Source organism: Notothenia rossii, assembly GCF_949606895.1.
Source record: "Notothenia rossii genome assembly, chromosome: 4".
NCBI classification, from domain to species: Eukaryota; Metazoa; Chordata; class Actinopteri; order Perciformes; family Nototheniidae; genus Notothenia; species Notothenia rossii.
In genome coordinates, this window is record NC_136902.1 from 17978395 (window position 1) to 17996541 (window position 18147).

The 18147-nt window shown below is 41.6% G+C and overlaps 1 protein-coding gene across 3 annotated transcripts in view; it reads right to left on the reverse strand.

Annotated features, from left to right (window-relative positions):
* Positions 1 to 292: 292 nt before the first annotated feature.
* The window catches only part of plcg1 (phospholipase C, gamma 1), a 35159-nt gene continuing 17304 nt past the window's right edge, over positions 293 to 18147 (reverse strand). For 2 of the 3 annotated variants that reach the window (XM_079677186.1, XM_079677187.1), the window contains exons 13-33: positions 17693 to 17813; positions 17275 to 17443; positions 16313 to 16435; positions 15903 to 16004; positions 13996 to 14183; positions 12910 to 13110; positions 12552 to 12671; positions 11923 to 12103; positions 11669 to 11746; positions 11468 to 11571; positions 10778 to 10871; positions 10600 to 10669; positions 8765 to 8928; positions 8363 to 8459; positions 8025 to 8249; positions 7438 to 7586; positions 6846 to 6960; positions 4635 to 4796; positions 4456 to 4544; positions 3432 to 3694; positions 293 to 3055 (exon numbers count right to left, since the gene is read on the reverse strand). In XM_079677186.1, coding sequence (XP_079533312.1) covers positions 2980 to 3055; positions 3432 to 3694; positions 4456 to 4544; positions 4635 to 4796; positions 6846 to 6960; positions 7438 to 7586; positions 8025 to 8249; positions 8363 to 8459; positions 8765 to 8928; positions 10600 to 10669; positions 10778 to 10871; positions 11468 to 11571; positions 11669 to 11746; positions 11923 to 12103; positions 12552 to 12671; positions 12910 to 13110; positions 13996 to 14183; positions 15903 to 16004; positions 16313 to 16435; positions 17275 to 17443; positions 17693 to 17813 — 2891 coding nt within the window. In that variant the 3' untranslated portion in view covers positions 293 to 2979. Of the gene's footprint in view, positions 3337 to 3431; positions 3695 to 4455; positions 4545 to 4634; positions 4797 to 6845; positions 6961 to 7437; positions 7587 to 8024; positions 8250 to 8362; positions 8460 to 8764; positions 8929 to 10599; positions 10670 to 10777; positions 10872 to 11467; positions 11572 to 11668; positions 11747 to 11922; positions 12104 to 12551; positions 12672 to 12909; positions 13111 to 13995; positions 14184 to 15902; positions 16005 to 16312; positions 16436 to 17274; positions 17444 to 17692; positions 17814 to 18147 lie in introns of all 3 variants that reach the window. The other variant, XM_079677188.1, reaches the window with a different exon arrangement.

An 18147-nucleotide genomic window follows, 5' to 3' on the forward strand; every position in this document is an offset into this window, starting at 1 on the left:
TAGCACAAATTGCCCAACTAGAACAACAAATAGTTACACCTTCCAAAATCTCAAGGTGACAACTTTAAAACTGCTTGATTTGTGTAAACCCACAAGAAAATATCAAGGACCATTCACAACAAAAAACGTAATTATCGAACGTCAAAATGATCGTTTCTTCTAATCTCAGGCAGCGGTTTACACACTTCCAGAACTCTTCCCGTGGTGCAGTATCTGAGGTTGATGAAACTAATTCTCAGTGATGCAATTGGTGAACATTTAACTGTAGAAAAAAAAAAATGCGACAACAGCATAAAGTAGTAAGTATTTTATTTACTTTTCAGGATTTTATGTTTCATATGAAAGGCAAAATTAAAATGAATACTTTTCCTCTCCATAGTTTAGGCACATTACAGAAAGGCGATAGTAAATGAGACAGTCGGTAACAAAACACATAATTGGAGCAAAGAAAAAGTGAAAACAAGTTAGGCTAATGGGCCCTGCACACCCACAGAGATGCTTTTAGTTAGTCTGGTTGATCTAGACCATTTTACAGGTTGATTGGAGTTCACGATGTCCCGCCATAACTGAGCAGCAGTCGCTCGCTCACTGCTGACAGCCATGAGGCCGACCCAGAGAGAATAAATGAGAGCGTGGGCGTAGCGTGGCTGTGCACGAGGTGAATGATGTGGTGATGTGTATACAGACAGAGGCACACAGACATGAGCAGACGGCAATAAGAGCAATGCAGCATTGGAGGGAAAGCTCTCCATAAAGACAACGGAAAGAAAAAACCAACTGTAATATGGGGTAGCCTTGGAATCAATATGAGGCTGCAAACACAAGATGCTAAAAGAATGTAGTTGAGACTAAAGTATTTACTCCTGTCCCTGCTTTTACCTTAGCATAAATCATACCCTATGGCTTAGGTGTGTCTCAGTGGTCAAACACTGACTGAGAATACTGAGTTTACATCATATAGTCATCACATAAAAGCAGAGGAAACACTGTTTCTGATACGAACCTGGAAAGATAACACCGTTGGTTATATACGCGTCTTCCGCCAGCCACAGAAACACAGCTACTGCTAAATCTGAAGCTTACACTCTGCTCCACCCAAAGAGGCTCTCACTCCACAAACGAAGGACATGGAAAAACCCCTGCACTTTTAAAACACGCCAACATTTTGCTCAGGAGAAGTCTGAATTAGCAAGTTAGACAAACAGTTATGAGTCGAAAGCTAGAAAGGGAATTTAAAGTTGGGAATGAATTGCAACACGTAGCATTTGACATTCATTTGTGAGCTGTTATCCAGTTGCTTACACATTTCATCACCGATAAATTCAGGGGCAGTTGCAATTGAATGTTTATTGTAGCAGTGCGACTTTAAAAATCCTCAAAATCCTTTCTGGGAAGCAGCTTTGTGCTGCGACAGAACTCCCCCAGGACTAAAACACCGTGGCAGCACAAACACAAAAGGTCCCTTATGTTTTTGTGCTGCATCAAAACGTTCTCATGGTGTGTATGGGATGTTTTCTTTACAACGGCAATGCAAACGCTCCCACTTGGTCAACAACACTTCATTTCCTTTCAAACACATGGAACTCCGACCTCACAAATCCTGACAAATAAAAACGAATAAGCCGGTTGCAGTAAAACACATTTGGACCTCGAAACCTCTACTTAGAGACATCTGTTTAAACTTAAACTCAAAATGTGAAACAGTTCATTCACTGTAGTCAAAGAGCTGTGTTATGTATGGGAATAGTTATGCTCAACAAATACAGAATAAAAAGCGGCCATAAATTCTATTACGCCTGAAATGTCAGTAAAAATATCCACATTTCTGAAATATTTCAATCATAAATCACATAATCAAAAGGCTGCAATGTTAATAGCCTGACTGTATTTACAGTATGGTACATTTTTGAAAATTATGTCAAATGAGAGGTTAGAACTGTGTTCCTCAACTGTTTTAAAAATGATCAGTTATCAGTATTGTTATTTTAGCCGTAACCTTGCAGCCAATGAACAATCATCTGACACACAAGATGACTCTGCAGCACTTAATAAGGCCCATTTACATTTTGGAAGAGAATGCAGGCTAAAAATCGTAAGGAGGAACATTTTGTTGTATTTAGGTAAGGATTAGTCCTGCGGGAGTGTTCACTAAGTTTTCGCTAATCAAGGGTAACCATTCAGACACTACCCTGATCATTATAAACTAAAATATCAATTGGACTTCAACCTATCGTAGGACAACATGTATCCCTGGTCCGGCTTCATCACACAGTGTGATGATTGGAGGAACTCAGGAGTGTGTCAGAATGGCTTGTAAAGGCGCCTGCGAAGCAGGAATATGGAATGATGTGCAGATACTTGGAATGTAAATTAGAAATAAAATGTATGCATGTGTGTTTGTGTGTGCAGATAATATGCTCTCACTTCTTCCAACACAAACAGGCTATGACTTCTTCCTGATGCCTTAAAAAAAAGAAAAAGGGTGAGATATTCCCCCAGGGTTATGGTGTGAGTTTGACTGGAGGCGGTAATTTCCTCTATGAAGCAGAGAGACATTAAAATAGCCGTAGAGAGCCCTCGTGTTTTACACATATACATTTAAAAAATGAAAAAGTCACATTATGAATGTTTTAAAGGCTTAAATAATTAGAATAATTAAAAACATGGAGAAAGAAGCTCTTTGAGAGCAGGTCAGCTGCTGCTGTTCTCCAGCCAACAGCACAGCAGGAATAAATACATATATTCATATACGACTAATAGAGAGAAGAGCGAAGAAACTTAACTGGGGAACAGTTTCAAACTGATACCTTTTATAACTCTCTATTTCCCTCCTCTTAGCCTCCAAACTAGGCAGATGTTGGGCACACCTAAAACCAAGAGAGGGCAGCCCGTCCTCTCGCAACCAGCCCAGAGCGGGACTCTACTCCAGCCTGTTTTTGTTCTCCCATGAATGTCAATTTCTTCTTCCTGTCCCAACGGTCAGCTTCCTCTCAGCGGTCCTCCCTCTACTCTTGTGTCCGAGTCCCTCCTTCCCATCAGGCGAGTGGTGAGAGGGCTGGGCGGTGGGAGAGAGGGGGAGAGAGAGAGAGAGAGGAGTTGGTTTGGAGAATGGAGGGTGAGAGAGCTGCCTGAAATGTAGGCCAAAGCGGTGGTGGGCGTTTCCATGGAAACAGTGTTCACAGCAGTCAGTGACATCATCAGTACGGGGAGAGGCGACTGGGTACGGAGGGGGGGGAAGGGATAGACGGGTACGGGGGGGGGTGCAACAGAAATGTGTCCTGATTGGCTTGGACTCAGACACGGTTCTCTCCGCCCACTCTGGTCCTCCGCAGCATCCTGAGGTAAAAACAAAGACAGGAGGATGTCTGGAATCTTCCACCGATACAAAACTCACCGCACAGGCTTAAAAACCTAGATCATCTCATATGTACCTTGTTTGTCTGTTCTGGGGGTCCATGTGGTCCAACAGGGCCTCCTGGGACACCCTGAAGTCCTCCAGAGGGGACTGGTAGCGGGACTCAAAGGAGCCCTCCCTGTAGGCCTGGGCCGGGGCCGGGGACTGGGGCACAGGGGACACGTTGGAGGACGTCGAGGACACGGACTCCCCCGAACGTTCCCGCCCAGATGGGGAGGATGCCGTCACTGACGCAGCCCCCACTGCGATGAACGGGCTCAGAACCTCCCCGTTTTCATCCTGAGAGAAACAGGAGGGGAGACGAAACAAAATGTCAACTCCACATACCTCTACAGTGTTCATGGGACTGTGGTTATCTGTACACTTGGGACTGTATCCAAGAGAACTAACATACAGGCTCATTTTGAAGGAACAGTTAGATATATTATATATTTTGAGAAAATAGGGAAACGGCCTACTTAGCTCTGTCCGAAAGTAACCAAATCATCTTATCAGCACCTCTGAAACCTACTAAAATGGACATATTATCGAATGTGTTTAATTTGTATATTAGACTGTTGTTGACAGAGATCAACACTGGTCTAAAAACTAAATGTTATCTAACATCCAACTTCAAATTGACCGTCTTAAACTTAATTCTTTAGGACAGTATGAACAAATGATGGGTCTATTTTCTTCACCAGAATCTTTAACTCTTAGTGCTTTATCAAAATGTGTAAGAACCTTTTATCTCCTCTTATTTGTCATAAAAAATAGAGAGAATTTGGTAGTTTATTCATATTTTAAACTACATCCTAGATTGCCTTTTTACGTCAACATATTGCATGTTGATGTAGTCAAAGTTGGAGTTTAAAGACGTTGGTGCTGCTTCCTCCTCCTCTCGTCTTCTAGTCATAGTTTCCAATCACGAAAGTAACACTGGAGAGGACCACAACAATGTGAAATGTGTCAGCTAGCTTTGCTTATGTTTTCGGTGCCTGTAGGGTTTGTTGTGGGCGGAAGCGTCACCGAGCAGGATTTGGTAAAGAACAGTCACTCACCCGGCCACTGATGATGTCCATGTGGACCAACAGGGAAGCCAGCTCCAGATCCTCATTGTAGCTGTTCTTCAGAGGGACTGACCGGTAACCTGGTGTTGCAGAAAGACACGTATCTTACAGCAATGATTCCCAACCGGATATAAGGGTAATTTCTGAGAGCACATGAAATCTGTGCGTACCTGTCTTGAGGCTGTGAATGGGGAATGTGGCCTGAGCCAGGAAGTTTTGGTCATTGAACATGTCAATCTCATAAACCACAAAGCGCAGGAAGGCAAAGGCAGCGTTGCATATCGTGAACTCGAATGGCTTTCGGGGCCACGTGGGGTTCAGCCCGTTATCAGCTGGAGAGGACAAGAAGAAGATGGACAGAGAAGTTTGAGAAATGTAAAAATATGTATCATCACTGGTGTCTCAATTGTAACAATAACAGTAACGGCCCGTCCACACAGCAGCGTTAAAAATCCTCCAACGCTTCTGCCCATTGACTTTGAATGGGGGTGACGTCGCTTTTCGCCGAACTGCATTGTGGGGAAGCAAAGCGAAGATTTCCAGGATTTTCAGGATTCAAAAGTTGAGCAATGTTCAACTTTTGAAGCTGAGGTGGAAGCTTCAGCCAATCAAATCTCGTTTAGGCAAATCTGACAGTACAAGCGCTAGCCAATCAAACCGCGTGCAAGCTGGGAGAGCCAGACCGCAGTTCATTTTCTATATTCCTGAAAATGGAAGAGAAATTAGTTATTGCGGTAGAAAATCACCCGGTTCTTTATGACCAGTCGCTAATAACTTACCGGGATACAAACCGGAGGAACCAGGCATGGAGGGAGGTGGCAGAGACAGTGGGTGAAACTGGTAGGTTTTCGAGTGTTTGGGGATTTTATATCCAGTTTACTTCGTTTAAACATTGCTAGCAGGCATAGACAGTATCTTTAGCCAGCATGGAATGTAGCATAAAATAGCACCATAGACATTCATCTCATACATGTTCATCATAGCCCTTCCCGCTGACACTTTACCTCTGCCACATCATAGACTATATGCATCACATTAATGCACACAATGTCATACTCCTTTCTGCACATATTCTGAGTGGAGAAGAACCGGGGTTTTTTGCTTTGTATGTCGGGGGCGGGATATTCATGTAATTGGTTGTTCGTTGCGTTGCTCTCAAAAAATCCCCAAGCTTTCAGACACGCCCACCTCCAAGATTTTTTTTTTAACGCTGCTGTGTGGACGGGCCGTAACAGTATAACAACTCTTTCTCCCAGTAACAGCAGTGAAAAAAACAACATTCAGCAATAACTTAAAACATAAAATGTCTAGACAATTGCATCCATGTGTCAAAATTCAGTATAATTACACTAAATGACACTGAAAGAAACAGGGACTATGGAGTGTTGCAGGGATGACATATTGATTCCTGATTCGTTTAAGAAAAAGCCATCAGACTTTTTTATATTACACAAAATAAGCACGAAAATGACATGTTTTTTCAGCAAGATGTTCTTCACTAATGAAAAACACTTTTTATGAATTTTAAAGCTTAAATGCAGGCCCAACAAGCACACCCGCTCCACTGTCCCATGAGCTGATGTCCCACCAACAAGCTAAAGGCAGAATATTGTTTGTTGTGTTGACGTCTAATGTTCCCGATGACAGCCAGTCTTTTTGTGTGGTGGGGAATTTACTGACATGTCGTAAACAAAAGTTGAAAATCTCTTAAACTTGTGTTAACCACAGACCTTATTTTTAGACATCTGACTCTAAACCTATTCAATTAAAAACATCTACTTCAAGATAAAGGAGCTGCAAGTTCAAAAACATTGATTTAAGGATTTTAGGACTCATTCCTTCAGGGAGCTTTTTTGTCATTGGCTAATTGTGTCTTCTGCTGGAAGAACCACACTGCAGATAGACAACCATTAATGAACAGCAAACAGCAGAGAATAAAAGCATACTCATTATTTAGAATGTAAGCTATATAAAACTAACGTTATCATTGTTAAAAAGGTTTAAGGTTATTTGTATAGTTACATTTGAATTTGGTGTAAATACTTGTCTTTAGCATCCTTTCTTCTAACAAGAGTACAGTAAGTGGCTAAGAACATCAATAACACAAAGCGAAGAAACACATTTGTAAAAACGTGTTTTAACAATGTTACTTATCCGTCTAAATCCTGATTACAGCTGTTTGAACTGTGTCTGATGTGTTCTCTTTGTATTCCCACACATGGCTAAGTTGTTTGTACAACTTCCTGTTTTTCTTGGAGCAGGAAATTGCACGAGGGTAATGTATCCAGTAAACAGTAACTACTCCTTCCTTCAGTTTCGGCAGAGTATCACTTCATTACTGTCAGACAAACCCATCGTAAAAAGTCAAGAGTAACGCTCACCTTCTGAGTCAGTTTTTTGCTTGGCACTGTCGTAATCCGCCCCGCACACCTCGATCTCGATCAAAGGACAAACTATGCCGCGTCCGTGTTTGGGCAAGTGCCGGGCGCCCAAAACCTTCAGAAGAGGAAAACAGATCTTTACACTTGTTTCAGAGCATGAATACAAACACATCCCCTATGGCAGTCTGACACTGTTGGCAAACCATCACACACACAAATCAGACTACTGCTCTTGAAATCCTTGTGAAGTGTCACGCTGAATCTAAAAATATGTGTGTCATATCTGTATATTCAGATGTAACCGAGTTCTTATCAAGAGGAGTGTGAGCAGGGCTTTTTAAAAAGGACCTTATTTGGAGTTGTGTGTCGCAGCTGCTGCAGGACTTGACCTTGGTAATTAACGACTCAAATCAGTGGCCCGGCCAACAACAACCACCTAGCGCTATTTTTATAAACACACGCGCATGCACCCGTCCATTTCACCTCATGCAGTGTCTCTTATACTCTCCCGCTGGAGAGGAGCGCCTCGCAGTTTGAAAACAACTGCACAAGGGCATCACTCGAACACATTCCAAATCTGTCTTTGCTCTACCTCTATCTCAAGGGTGATTTGTTCGACGCCTCGTAGCGTATGCCTGTCGAAGGGATCAAAGTTGTCGTCCCTCATGATGGGCGGCTCCAGGACGTAGCCGCTCTTTCCGTTCAGCATGAAGAGAGCCTGGTTCATCTGCATGGGCTTGTCTGCACAGGGGGGGAAGAGGAAAGGTAAATCAAACAAATGTATAACGATTAAGAAAAAAAACATATTCTTATATATAAGGATTTGCTACCCGATAGCACATATCTTTTTCCACTTAATTTCAGAGAACAACAATTCTCCCCTGTAGTTGATTTAACATATTACTATTATAGTGATGGCTGATGCAGGCAAAAATACAACACATTTCAAAATATACACATCCCTGGGCAAACTAAGAAAACTGCTGCCATCTATATGTTAAACATCTTTATTGTGATACCAAATGTTGTGCTATTTTAACAGGTTTTGATGATGCTGTCCCTGAGGCAATATTGAAATAGGATTTGGCTGATGCTGAGATTTGATTTTAAAGCCGTTATTGGCCGATACCCATTATCGCACATCCAGAATTTCATCTGCTCCTACGGGACGGTTTCTACCTGCTGTCTGGAAGTTGAGTGCTACCAGCTGGGACCCACAGAGCCACATGGGCAGAGGGTCGTAGTTGGAGGAGTCTAGTCTCTGTCCTCTGGGGTAGATCCTGGACAGCTGCAGTCGATTGTACTGAAGGAACTTCTTCCCCTTGATCTTGTTGACGTACTTCTCTGCCTTGGTCTCGGGGAAGGATGACATGTCCCGGAAACAGGCCCGCTCTGTGCCAATCTCTACAGGAGGCAGAGGACAGAATTTAATACTGAATTGGTACGATTAAGTATTAAGTATTATTAGTATTTGTATGTGTTATGTTAACAGTCCAATAAGTGTGCATTATCCTTACTGTCTTCGTCAAATGGCACAGGCCTACAGTAGATGACCAGGTCGGATAATTCCAGTGCAATCTTCTTCCTCCTCTCCATCATCTTCCCCTCCTCCAGCTGTGCAGAGGGACACATACTTTAAATACAGCTGTTCCAACAGTATCGCATGTCATTTCAAATCACTGACGCGAACACTGCCTAAAGCTTTTTTCCTCCCTCAACAAATACGGCTCAGGTAAAACAAGAAAGCTTCCAGGTGTGAAATGTGTAACGGTGTGATTTTGAAGAATGGCATTCCTGACAAACACCATATGAGCTCACTGCTCAGTGAGGCAAACACAAGTCCTGACCGGCGTGAGCGTGGTATGAGTCCTGACCTGCATTCCCTGTCAGCCATGTGGTAGATATATATATCTATTTACCTTGGCCTCTGATGTCATCGTGACTTCACGGATCTTGAACACCCATTCCTTGAGTTCCTCCTGGGTGCTGGCAGCGACGTCCAGCACCGGGCCGCTCCGCATGGAGGTGCTCGGCACCAGGGAGAAGACATGAGGCCGGCTGCCCTTCCCATCAGTACGCACAACTAGAAATGTAAGAAAGACAAGTTGAAAACTTGCTATGAGGAGGACAAACACAGGTTCCCTTTCCTATTTGAGCTCAGACCAGACCGTGTTACCATCAGGAATATCAAATCATTTTAATTTGCTTGCATCTATGAAAATGTTATAACATTTTATAAAATACTAACAAATAACAAATATGTAAGTGAAAAGGAGCAATGGCAGATAAAGAGAAAATGCTTTTGTCTGCAGGTTATAATTGTTTTTACAGAATCAGTTTAAACTACTGTTGAATTGGTCTTCATAAAAAAACACTGAGGCTTTTTTGTGTTTAAACATCTTAGTCTTTTGCAATCTGAATTGGACTTGCTTTTAAAAAGCTTGGAGGCAAACAAGGTCAAGCATAATAGGTACTTGCATTTTTCATTTGCAGTTTGTAAACATAACACTCAAAGTGGGCCCCTCCCCCCTGGCTCAGCAAGGCGTATGGTACTCCAGTGGGGGAAAAGCCAACCCCAGATACACTATCATTTAAAAAGAAAGATTTCTCCAACTGGCATTTCACCTCTCTATATGTTAAAGCAATATATTAAATAATGTGTTGTTTCCATGCCATGTCCCCCATGACTTTGGATACATACTTATACAAATCTGTCTCTGCAGATACAGACACCGCCTATCACTTCTGGTGGGTCGTAATGGATGGGTCAAAGGGATTATTTTTATATGAGTCCATATATAGTTTTGTTGGAACATCATTCTCATTGTGCCTTCAAAGTTTAAATAATATAAACTTTGAGCAACCGCGGTGTCTCACGTAGAGATACCGCAGGTCCTTCCTTCCTGCAGAGGTCCGACTGTATAACCGCGGCCCCTAGTAGAGCCCCCCCACACACACAACAACACAGACTATAACACCCCTTGTTGTTAAATACCAACTATGTGCAATACACATATACACATATATATATATATATGCCGTTAATATATACCTGGTTGCTATATCTCAGAACTATTACAGGATGTGTATTTTGTAAATTGTGTCCTTTTTATTATCTTTAATGTTTTTGTATGCATGCTTCTTAGGTAACATTAAGCTTTCTTTGGCTCTTTTCTGCTGTAACAATGTAAATGTCCCTTCTGTGAGACTAAACAAGTATTCTGATTCTGAGCACATCAGCGAGTGGTGTGCAAGATAAACAGCAGCTCTGCTACAAGGTTCACCGTCATCACTTTCTCCACAATGGCTTCAACTGCTGTGACTGTGCCAGTGGTCATGTGAAGGAACAAAGTGTACGAGAGGATGTTGTTCAGTATTTCCCCGGACCACCACTAGATAGAGCCAAAGAGCCAAAGCAGAGCGCCGGACTCAGGTATTAAGTGTGGTTAGAAGAGGCTACAACAACGCATGACAGCATGTGCCAACACTAATGGGTGTGTATTGACTAAACAGTAGGATGTCAATAAAATACCAGATACAGAGCTGAGAGAAAAGCAAGGATAGAAATAAAACCAAATAGTGCAGAATGAATAATAGAAGAGGTTGATAATGGACACAAACGACGATAGAGCGGTGACTTTGCACTTGTAAAATAAAGAGGGTAGAAATGCTGTGCATGAATTAGAAGCCAAAAAAGGGGGATGACCCTGCGCCATGGTGACAGAGTCAAACAGGAAGCGGAGAAGCCACTCACCGATCTGACAGGAAGACACGTCCACACTTCCTCTCAGCAGGTCTCCAAGGGGGCTGTTTTCTGTCATCTCCTGCATTGATGGAGAGAATGAGGATTAGGAAAGAAGACGACCCAAACGTTCTGTGGACGGTTGCAGGTGCACCGATTCCACTTGAAATATACTGAGTTTGTTCCTCACAGTTCTATCGGGCTCCACTGCTGACGGACTGATCTCCTCCACATAATTAGCAGGAAACCACAGCTGCTTCTTCCCTCCACAGTCACCCTTCCACCTGAGAGGAAAAACAATGGGAGGAGATGATAGTTGAAACAAAGTATACCTAAAATTAGTGGTGCAGTGATGAGGTGTTTTTCTAAGCTCTGTGGCAAAAATACATGTAAGATACTTAACAAGTTCTGATCAGCTCCACATATGAACACCGCATTGGGATTTTTGTTGGTGTAAATCTGTTGCCAGAAGTAAAAAGCTATAAACAAAATACACCAGCATGGCCTGCATCACCAGCGCATGATGACGTTTAGTCGTTTATTTAGTCACTTCTGGACATTTACGAGTGGGTTAATTACTGTAGAAAATACGTCGTAGAACTAAATGTGAAAAAACTCTGAAGCTTGTGTTAGCCACAAATCTTATTTCAGGAATCTAACCACAAACAATCTTTATGACTAAGAGCGGACGTGTTCAAATGATGAATCATTTCTGGGTTTTAGGATTCCTGCACCACTCTATTGGGTTGATATTAAAATGGTGGATTTTCTTTATCCTATCCTTTAGTCCTACCCTGTATAATTCCCCCCCTCAGAACGCTTCACTGTCTCTACCCGCACAAATATAATTGATCTTAATGGATAATTAAGAGTCACTCACCATCCTCCTTCCTGTTTGTCTACATTAGAGATAACAGCGTTCTTAATGAAGGAGAGCTCGTCGTCTCTCTGGGCTTTATACTCGTACATGGCTCTCACTGTGCACTGAAAGACAAGGCATACGGTTGAGACACATATCTTTCTATATGGATATCCAGTTGCAGATGTTCTCAACACAAACTCCTCCAGACTGAACACTCACCTTAAATGTTGGCATTTGATTGGCCTCCACGTAAAAGCCTGGATTTCTGCCCTCGTACAGTGACCCGTAGTCCGGCTCCTATTGGACGACAGGTTATGTTTCAATAAGCCCTCTCACTAGGCTGCAGGAGGTTTTACAACAGAGGGCAAACTACAGAGAGACATTTGTTGTTTTTAAGATTGTATATTACTTTACACAGACAACATTTTGTGCATTTCTAACCAGTGAGCCTCTGATTGTGTGGCGGTACTCACAGCAGTGCCTATCTTCTCCAGTGTGTCCTCATTGATGGGATAGCGCAGTTTCATTTTGCGGTACAGAGGGTGCTTCTCATAGTAGCTGATGAGATCTACCAGGCTGTCGAACTCTGAGGTGCCCAGCACCACGGTCTGACCCTCCTGCTGCACCCTGCAGTGCTTTATCTTTCCCTCGGCCCTGTGAAGGAAACAGACATTATGTCTTCGATCTGGCTTCGAAACTTAACTGTGAATAAATGATGTTCTAGGATTTATTTTGGCTCTTGTTGATTACTGCAGTGGTCTTCACACATGTATTACCCAGGCTTCCATACATCTCCTTCAAAATGCTGCTGCCAGGATTATCAGAAGTTTGAAAAAACAAGATTATTTTATTATCATTTCTAACCTTCTCAGAGGTTGCTTCATTAATAACGGCTTTAAAATCTCTTTCTGAAAAAAGCTTTTATCTCTGTGTGATTTATATTTATTTGCTATTTTCTTTCTTGCTCTTGATGAGAAGCACTTTATAACATTGTTTAGAAAGGCGCTATATTAATAAAACATATTGCCTTTCTCTTCAGTCAACCTTGTATTGAACAAAGGAATTGTCACACCTTTCAAAGGAATAGGATATTAAAAGTTACCTGAAGGAAATGGCAAACGAGTTAGCCTCCGCCCTCTTCCTCACAAGGAAAGCCCCGTCACGTGGGACCCTCATGAGCATGTTTTCTGCGTGGCTCCTGGAGAGGTTGGCATGGTACCATCTGGACAACAAAACACAGACAGGCGGCAAATGGTTACAGATGTTTCACTTCACACCTCGTGTACGTTCACAGCTACCAGTCTACAATGTGAATCAACTCCAAGTAAAAGAGTCAATACAAATAACATGATTTAAAACATACAAATGAATAAATCAAATAATAATGCGGATATAGCAGTAACAGCTGTCAGGCATTGTTGTAGCCTTGTAGAGAATATTTGTTTCTTGATGAGACTCACTCTTTGCTCTCGTGAGCATTGGTCTGAGGCACCGGCTCTGTCAGCTTCATCTCAAACTCGTTGCAGCGCAGCGCCACCTGCTGGTAGTGGTTGATGAGGGCGAAGAGCGTGTCGAACACCAGGTTGTCAGTCAGGTAGAACTTGGGGCTGCCTGCCTCCTGACGAGAGTGGATACGACAGTGCTGAACCCGCCCCGAACGCCTGGTGCAAAGATTGGTAAAACGAAAAAAATTGAAAATTGTGATTCTTTTATAAGTAACAGTTATGACAGACAAGTTAATGAAAAACACCCCCTTTGTTAGCCTTGAACATAATGCCCTCTGCGTGTGAGCATTGTTCCCGTACATTGTGGTGAATCACATACATGCCGATTGATTAGCTTTGACGTTAACTCCGCTTTGCATAACAGCAGAGAGAAGGTGAATGATCACAACCCCATTCAATCAATGACGGAGTGGCACTGATTGATCTGCCACTGTGTCACTGTTATTTGCACTGCAGTGCTCAACCCCACAGAACACACCAGAGAGTATCCCACTAACATATACAGAAGCCAAAGATAAGGGCAACAATGGCAACTGGCAATAATCCAATTAATGAAATGATCATGAAAAATAAATGTTACTTTGATATAATCTTGTGTTGTCGATGACAAATACAAATGAAATTCTCTTTGTAAATATCAAAAATGGTTCAAATAAATATAATTCTACAGTAAAACCCACAAATGTGTAATTTCCCACCACTAGGGGCCTCACAACATTCGCAAAGGGACTACGACACCATTATAGGCGACCAAATGAGACATGCTGTTGCTTTGGTTTGTTTGCAACTTGTTAGAAAGGTGAAATAATGTAGCGAATGAAGCTCAACAAAATATAAACCATTTGTCTAGTAGTTTAAGACACTTGCAGAAATATCCCATTATAGTACAGTAAACAGCATTCAATGACCATTTCCTATCTATGCGATTAATTTATATTTTCAATTCAGTTTATTAATGTCAAATAAATATCTTTCAACTCTGAAACAAACACATAGAAGACTTAACAAATAAGTCTGATGGTAGTATCATGGTTGACGTACCAGAAAGACAGTGTGTAGTCTCCCACGAAGGTCTCGCTCTCTCGGACCAGGAAGGAGCCATCGGGCGCTCCGGTCTCCAGGCAGTACTCGGACAGTAACCTCTCGGCGATCTGCCGCCCGTCCCGCCCGGCGCCCAGCTTCCCGTGGAACCACTTCTCCGTCACATGCTGGTCCATACCGTTGGACGGCTGGAGGATTAGAGAGGAAGAAGTTGGTCAACTGATGTGAGCTCAGTGTTGGTAAAAATTACAAATACTACGGTCTAAAAATACATAACTTAATACTTAACTTACTTTAATACGTTACGCAGAATGGGTATTTTCACAGTATTTTCTTATTATGGTTATTATATTAAACTGTTTTTATACATGCAAGAGTATTTTCGTATTGTAGTTTGTCAATGTGGACCAAATGGACATACTTGGATACTGTGTAGATTAGTAGTACAGTGCTGCATTATACCATATCAGCACATCCTGTGTTTTTATATGAACAAAGTCATTTTTAACTGCGAGTGTTAAATAAATATAGAAAATGTAGTGGAGTAGAAGTATAAAATAGCATGAAATTGAAATACTCAAGTCAAGCACAAATTTGTCAAAAAAGTACTGAGGTACAATGCTTGAGTAAATCTACTTTGTCTCTTTCCACCACAGTAGGAATTAATTTGAACTGCATGTGTCCGCCTTATTTAGCTGCACCAGCCTAAAATTGCCTCCTTGCTGATCCTGGTACAGGTTTTTAAAATATATATTTATTCAAACTGTCCTCATCCTCTTTAAATAAAGCACTCCTAGAGCATCATGTAAATTAAGTGCAATGTCTGTCCACAGGTCCTGTTGCAAATCCTGTTGGTAACCACTAGGGTTGCAAAATTCCGGGAATTTTCAAAGATGGAAACTTTCCACGGGAATTAACGGGAAGTTATGGGAATAAACTGGGAATTTTCCAAATTGAAGGTTGGCTCTTTATAGGGAACTTAAACATAGTTGGGGAAAGTATATTTTAGCATAATCTTGACTAAAACAAACAGATGCCATTTAAGTACACTTGAATATCCATGCCATAGCACATGGCTATTGAGATCACACAAAGTTTCGCAACAGGCTCACAAATGTGAGAGTGGAAAAACTGGTTGGCATTCGGGCAACCCTTAGGCCCACGAGGAAGCATAGGGCAAAACGCATAGGATTAACGCAATCGCAAAAAAGCTTCCGTCCACACGCAATGTTCACCGGATAGTGTCTGTCCACACGAGACAGGTCCGCTTAGCTCCAACCGCTGGAGAAGCTGCTGCAGTACATATGCAGGAGCCTGTACGTGGCGCTGTAACAACCTCCACAAAAGCAGCGAAGAAGCATGGTTGTCATGGTTGCCCTTCAGTTTGTTCTCAGTGACACTGAAGAGGAAGACTCAGATTTGGATGTTGATGAAGCCCAGGAAAAGCCCGTTGACTGAAAGGCTTTAGCCAAAATGCAGAGGATTGCTTGAAGGAAGATTTGCATGTTCAATGGGACTTTTTGGAGGGAGAAGGGCTCTTTCCATTTAACATTTTGAATGGGACTTTGTGGGGATCTTTGGATGGGAGGTGCATTTTTGTTAATTTTTTAATGAGTGGGGTTGGGGTGGATGATTAACATTTAACTCAACATTCCTGTTTTCATTCTTCAATGAAACAAATAATTGTTCAATAAAATAATTAAAACTTGTTCTGTTCTACTTAAAAAAAAAATGTTTTAAAAAAAATCTGTTGAAATGTCATGTTTTTTTGTTTAATTTTGCATCGAATATTTCCAAAATTCCCCAGCTTAACCTCCCATGGAAACTTTCCGCCCCAAAGCAACCCTAGTAACCACACAAGTGATTCTCATCTCCATGTGTATCAGCAGCAGATCCGGCCTACTAACCTCTCTGTGCTCCTCCTCATCATCGTTGCCCTGGTTACTGGAGGTCTCCTCGGAGTAGTAGATCTTACTGCTGGTCAGGACAAAGAAATGAGGGTACCACTCCTAGGGGAGAGAGGGGATCGACGGTTAGATTAAATATTCATAAGACCCATGTGTTGCACTGAGAAGAGGCCAAAATACACAGGAAGCTGCACTCTTACAAAGAATCTAATCTAACAAGAAAATACATTTATGAAGTAAAGGCCTGGTTCTTAAAACAAGATGATGATGTGTCAGTGCTTTAATATAGCTCAAATCTAAACACTTAGGTATTATGACACGACACAGGCTTGGTATAACAGCTTCAGTGCATCATATTTCAAGCATTGCATTCGTGCTGAAACTCAGCAGAGAATAATAAACATGCTCACATGATTAATGGGGTCTTCGAGGTACAGGATGCCATTCTTGATTGAGTTGCTGATATCGTTCTCAGAGTATGGAGTGGAGGTAGAAACCTCCTCGTAGGCACTGCCTTCTGCAAGCTTCTTATGCTGCAGCACGAGAAGAGGAGAGAGAGAAGAAGAAAAGGACATGCAATCAGAAAGATTACACTACCAGAATACTGTATATCCACTCAGGAAAAGTTATTTCAGTCAGTGTTCATTTTCTGTTAAAGCTGCTCAGCAATGGAAGTCAATCCCAGCTACAATCAGAGACCAGACTACATTCAGTTGATTTAAATCCCAATTCAAAACATGGTTAGTCAGGGATCAGCTCTGCCGACACTGACACACTCTTCTGCACCTTACAACCCACTGTATGTCTACACTGCTGGGTTTTAACATGTTCTTTTTCTTTTATTAGTTTTGTTTTATGTTCCGTTTTATTTTGATTTTATTAACATTCCCAGTACTGCATGTTGCATGGTTTTATTTGATTGAATTACTTTTTAGAAATGTGTCTTTAGGGTGATTTACTAAATCTGTCCAGGGACCACAGATGAAAAATAGCCTCTTGGCTAACTCTGGCACATTTACAGAAATGTTGATTAATGTGCACTGGCCCTGTTGAAATAAATAAACAAATAAAAAAGCCTCCATTTATACTTTTTTTTTAATGTTATTATTGTGTTCTTAAAATAGTTCTGTGTTTTTTTATTTTTGTTTTACTTTTATGTATGCACCAAGACACCAAGTCAAATTCCTCGTACGTGTCAACCTACCTGGTAATAAACCTGTTTCTGATTCTTCCGATTATAAATAACAATTTTTATTTAAAAATGTAAAAATTAAAACAAAAAAATTAATACATTGAAAAACAAATAAATAAATAAATAAAATACAGGCAAAAAAGATCAAATGATTTTGTATAATTGGAGGTGTCCCCTGACCTTGATGAGGATCTTCCTCTTGAGCTGGTTGGGTGATGGCAGGCCGTCTGCAGCGATGTCCACCGCCTTGGTCAGCAGCATGTCCCCAAACACTTTCCTAAATTGGGTGGCCATATTCCTCTGCTGCACGATACTACAGTGGTCCTCGATGGACAAGATGATGGGATATCTGCAGGATGACCGAAGATCAGAATAAATGAGTTCCAACTAATAACTATCTTTGTTAAGGTGTGATTTTCTTATTTTTTTTCTCACAACAAACACACTGAAATGATGTCAGCGCAGCCACACAGATGCTTCTGATTTAGATTTAGAGTGTGTGCCATTTCCTAATCTCTGTCATCTCTCATTTGATCATGATCTCTCGCCTGACAGCTTTTAAAAAGAAACGGAAAGAATTCTGCTCAAGGAGACTCACTCGGATGTGACGAAGGCATGCTCTTTGATGGTGGTCAAGACATCACAAAACTTGATTTTTGTTGTGAGGGTGTGTCCGTGGTAGATGACTGGCATTCCATCTGGACCATCCCAGCAGTCCACTGAAAATAAACACGCTTATTATACACCTGCTTTGATACAAAAAGTAAGTATGTAAAAATGCAGATGATTTGTATTCTGTCAGGTAGTTATAAGAGATTTACACTCGGACTCACAGGTTTGTTTACTTTTCTATGAGGTAATGCGACCCTTTAACAAACTATAAGCCAGGCGTATTCATAGAAACCTGCTTGACAAGGGTTTTGTTTAAACGCCATCTAAAACAGGGTTAGGTAACAGCAAATGTGTGTGTGGGTAAGGGTGTGGCAGCTGCATAAAGGTACAACTGTCAGGGGTAAGAAGCGGGTAAGACAGTTAATTGTGAGGTTGAACGTC